Genomic DNA, 4,100 nt, shown 5'->3' on the forward strand with positions numbered 1-4,100 from the left:
CGAGGTAGTAGCGGCAGCAGCTCTCGAACTCCCTCGGGCTGTAGTTGGGGACCGGGATGGGGACGAAGGGGTCCAGGGCGTCGAAGCCCTCCTGGGGAGCAGAGCCGAGGGTGAGCGGAGGCAACGCGCAGGAGAATAAAGGCGCCTGCGATCGGCAGAGCGGCTGCAGCACCGTCTGCCCCCCAGGAAAAGAAAGCGGTTTCCAAACTGCATTGGCCCCCTTTTGGTTCCCCCATGTCAAGGGGAAGAATGAAAAAAAAAAGGGGGGGCTGTGCCTCACCTTCCCCAGCAGCTCCTGGGGCAAATAGGCAGAACTGGGTTTGAAGAGCGAGCCGGTCTGGCTGAGGGTTGTCACGATAGCCCCTCCGCTCTGAAAGGGAGAGGAGAAACCCCGTTAGCTGCAAACGAGGTATCTGTGAAATAGTGTCGGATCAACTCTAAGCAAGCGAGGTGTCGTCTTCTCTGACCCCACAGTCCGTTCAGTTCCAGTGGACTTTTTTATCCCGCTCCTACCCAGGTTAACCGGGCCACTCCGAGCGCTCCTGCAACGCAGGCAACACACCGCCGGGACTGCCAGTGCTGGCACTTCAATGTGCCGCTCTCACCTATAAATTGACTTTCTATTGAAACAACCTTAAAAAGGAGTTTTCTACGTACTTCTACTGCCTGTTAGAGATAGCAGCCTCCGGGGGGTTGAACAACCAGGAGGAGCTGACCGCCAACAGCAAAACATTTAGAAACTGAAAGTCCTTATTAGTTCAAAAAATCATGAACTGAAGTCGTAAGGGCCAAAGCCCCGAGTCCCTCTGGCTGGGGTTGGGACCGGGAGTCGGGCACAGCCACGCAGGAAAGCTCTGCTTGACATTGGCCCAGCTCTGACCTCCTCGGGCGACGTCAGCAGCACGGCCGAGACACTGACCTGAGCGGTCGCGCTCTGCTCGCGCTCTCCGTTGCCGGAGGAGCAGGGGGATTAGGTTTGTGGCTTTATGCCCATCAGCACGTGGCTGTTGGAGTGGAGACCACCACACCCAGCGGTGCAGACTGGAACTCACCCAGTTATTCATCATCATCTTCCTCAGGTTGTACACAAGCGTCAGCTCCTCTGGGGAGACCTGGTGAAGATGGCCCGAGTAACTTATTTTGCCAGCAGTTTCTATCCAAGACATAAATTCCCCTTCCCGACTAAATTAAACCGCAGGGATCGCTGTCGTCCCTCGGGTGCTTCCTTCCTTTGCTTTCCCTTAGCAGTGCAGCCCCCAGCCCCCGCCGCGTCACAGGAGAAACGCCCAGAGCCCTCCTGCTGTACCAGGACGGCTCTGCACGTTTTTCTTACAGAGACCCTGCAGTGAGAACCGCCTCAAGCGCAGTGTGAACTCTGCGGGTCCCTCCAAGCCAGCAAAGCCCATGCACGTCTGTCGGGGTTACTGTGGAGCTTGAGAAGGAACAAAACACCCTCCCCTGCTCGCCCCTGCAGCGGGAATACAGCAATAGCAGCGCAGCAGATCGCTTCTCACAGGGCTTTTGTCTTCCTTCTTTAACGTCGTCCTTCCCCAGAGCGCGTTGACGCCGTCCACTGCCACCAGAAGCCGGAATGTGCCGAGACGACATTGCTGCTTCAGCTCCTTCAGCACAACCCCCACGGCATCGCTGGCGTTTTTCACGCGAGCTAAACCCTTTGAGCAGCAGAAGGCAGAGCACTCAGTCGGTACCTGGCAGTACCTAACTGGCAAAGCTGGGCACTGCCTGCTCCTTCGGGGGGGGACAGAGGGTAAGACGATGGTCAGCCTGTTGCTCCTTTGCAAGGAGCAATCAGCTCTAAGGTGCTGAGCATCAGAGATGGAGGAACTTTCAAATCCTCATGTCTGCTTCTACCCGAGTTCTCTGTACAACTTCCCTTACAGACCCGCGGCGCCTTCCGCAGTGTTTTCTGTACCCACCGGGCTGGCGGGGCAAAGCCCCCCGTTCCCTGGAGCTCCTGACGGTGGGATCTTTAAATGCCGTTTGCTCTACATACGTAATCATGGGACCTTCTAACAAAAGGTGAGACAAAGACAGAAACCGTTGTTATTCCTTACCTGCTCCACCACCTCACCCAGCGGTGTGCCCTCCTCCGTGCTTTCTCGTTTGCCCCACATGTATCTTTTCTGTGTTTTTATCTGCAGTAAGAGAACTACGATGAGACTGAGGCAGAGGCAGCTCAGCCAGTCTGGGTGGCAAGACTCCTCTTTCTTTGCCAGCGTTAAAGACTGGTGCAGAGCCTGGGAGAAGCATTCACCGCCAAGAGCCATCCCCACCGCGATGGCTTCGAGCACGTCTGTCTCTACACAGCTGGAACTCGTGGAGGGGAGGCTGCGCGGGTTTCTACGCAGTGTGAGCATAGTACTAGTACATGTACTAGTACATGAAGCACTTCTCAAAAACGAGCAAATCTAGAATTTGTGTCGAGGTGCTCAATGACAGGAAGCCCGTGCGCATGCAGTCCCTGAGGGATGATCCTGGGGGTAGTTCGCTACTAACCACAACAACCTGACAGGCTCTACAGACCTCTTTCAGGAAGCGCTCATTTGAAGTTTTGAAGTTCTTGAGCCAGGAAGACGCTTCCAAAGGCTGATCAAACCGGTCCTTGTTGTAGGATGACTGCATGAGCTCCTTGCAGTTTTTCACCCAGAGATGAGCTGTCAGCAAAATGAAACAGTTGCTTTTCTCTTTTTCTTTAGCCAAAATCATTGTATGAGTTGGGGGGGGGGTGATGTATCTCTAACCCTTTTCTGCTACACTGGTAGGAAAAGTCTGCCATCCCTAACGGAGAAGACTCTCCCTTGAGAACAGAGGAGGTCGCGCAGACCTGCACAGTGTCTCCTGTCACACCCGGTAACAGTGGGGATGACAGACTGACGGTAGGAGTGTGAGCGCAGGTGAAAAGATCTGTACGGAGCTTCTACTTCAGCTTGGGGTTTTCTGCTTTGTAAGCTTTCCCCACCGTGGAAAACCAAGGACAACTTCCTGCGGCCACCCCTGTGCCTTTCTCTCGAAGCAGCATCTTCCCGATCAGCGCGTGGCCGTGACCACGCGGAGAGCACCGGTGCTCTTACCGTCCGGGATGTGCAGCACCAGCCAGCCTTGCCTCGCGCAGTAGTGAACCACGTGACACAGAGTCATGGTTTTCCCCGTTCCTTTCTCACCGTCTCCAACGGGGACTGTCAAGGAAAGTCTCTGAGAAACCACTTCCGTTTTTACTCGGCTGTAATTCTTTTGCAAAAGGCATCAAGGAAGCTCAAAGGTCATAAAAGCGAGGGTGTCGTTCCACCGTGCTTTTGTTCTGCAGCAAACCCAGCTGCAGGAGCTCCTTCTCTCTACCCCCCCCGGACATCAGAGTGATGGTTCCCCTTCCCTTCGTTACGCTGATCTGTGCCACAAGCCAAACCTGGCTTAGCGTAAAGGGACAGAGGCTTCTTGAACCTCTCAGGCTGGCTTTGCTGACATGGCAGAACCACCTCCTGAAGACCAAACCACAGGGGTCAGCACAGGATCAAAACATCCCCCCCATGTGTGGAAACTCGCCTGCTCGTATCTAACGTGCATTGTACCACCGAGCAGGCGATAAAAGATACAGATCACGTATCTGACAGCCGGGTGTGCAAAGTTGGAGTTTTTCAGGTAAGCAAAAAGCTCTAGCGCTGGTTTTCGCACCATCAGGCAGGCTTCGTTGAAGGTCTTAATCTGAGAAGAGGAACAGAAGGTGAGCAGGAAGCCAGCTGCTGGCACAGTGCAGCCTCGGCGACTGGCGCTGTGCGGGCTCTGCATGGCCACTGCTGTCCCCTCGCCCAGGCCATCACGTGGGTCAAGCGTGACCTCCCCGTGGTGAAGCCATGCTGACCACCCCAAGGACCTTCTCGTCCTTTGTGTGCCTGGAAGTGCTTTCCAGGAGTAGCTGGGAAGTAGGAGTCGCGTTCCCATCGCAAGGTGCAGCCTGTCCATGCATCAAGTCAATCCCCTCTCGCTCACAGAGAAGGGATCTCTTCCCAAACCCAGCAGGCAGCGAGCGTCACCTGCCTACGAAGCCTGACCCAGGCACAGCGTGACCTGTCTCACAGCAGGAA

At 55.2% G+C, this 4,100-nt stretch overlaps 1 protein-coding gene across 1 annotated transcript in view; it reads right to left on the minus strand.

Moving 5' to 3' along the window:
* Window positions 1–4: 4 nt before the first annotated feature.
* The window catches only part of DAP3 (death associated protein 3), a gene marked incomplete at both ends in the record, with an annotated part of 7,913 nt that continues 3,817 nt past the window's right edge, over window positions 5–4,100 (minus strand). The window contains 8 exons of the mRNA XM_010135302.1: window positions 5–91; window positions 281–370; window positions 1,053–1,112; window positions 1,515–1,673; window positions 2,076–2,156; window positions 2,545–2,675; window positions 3,093–3,185; window positions 3,612–3,720. Of these exons, the coding sequence (XP_010133604.1) occupies window positions 5–91; window positions 281–370; window positions 1,053–1,112; window positions 1,515–1,673; window positions 2,076–2,156; window positions 2,545–2,675; window positions 3,093–3,185; window positions 3,612–3,720 (810 nt within the window). The remainder of the gene's footprint in view (window positions 92–280; window positions 371–1,052; window positions 1,113–1,514; window positions 1,674–2,075; window positions 2,157–2,544; window positions 2,676–3,092; window positions 3,186–3,611; window positions 3,721–4,100) is intronic.

This window comes from Buceros rhinoceros, unplaced genomic scaffold, assembly GCF_000710305.1.
Source record: "Buceros rhinoceros silvestris isolate BGI_N320 unplaced genomic scaffold, ASM71030v1 scaffold43674, whole genome shotgun sequence".
NCBI lineage: Eukaryota > Metazoa > Chordata > Aves > Bucerotiformes > Bucerotidae > Buceros > Buceros rhinoceros.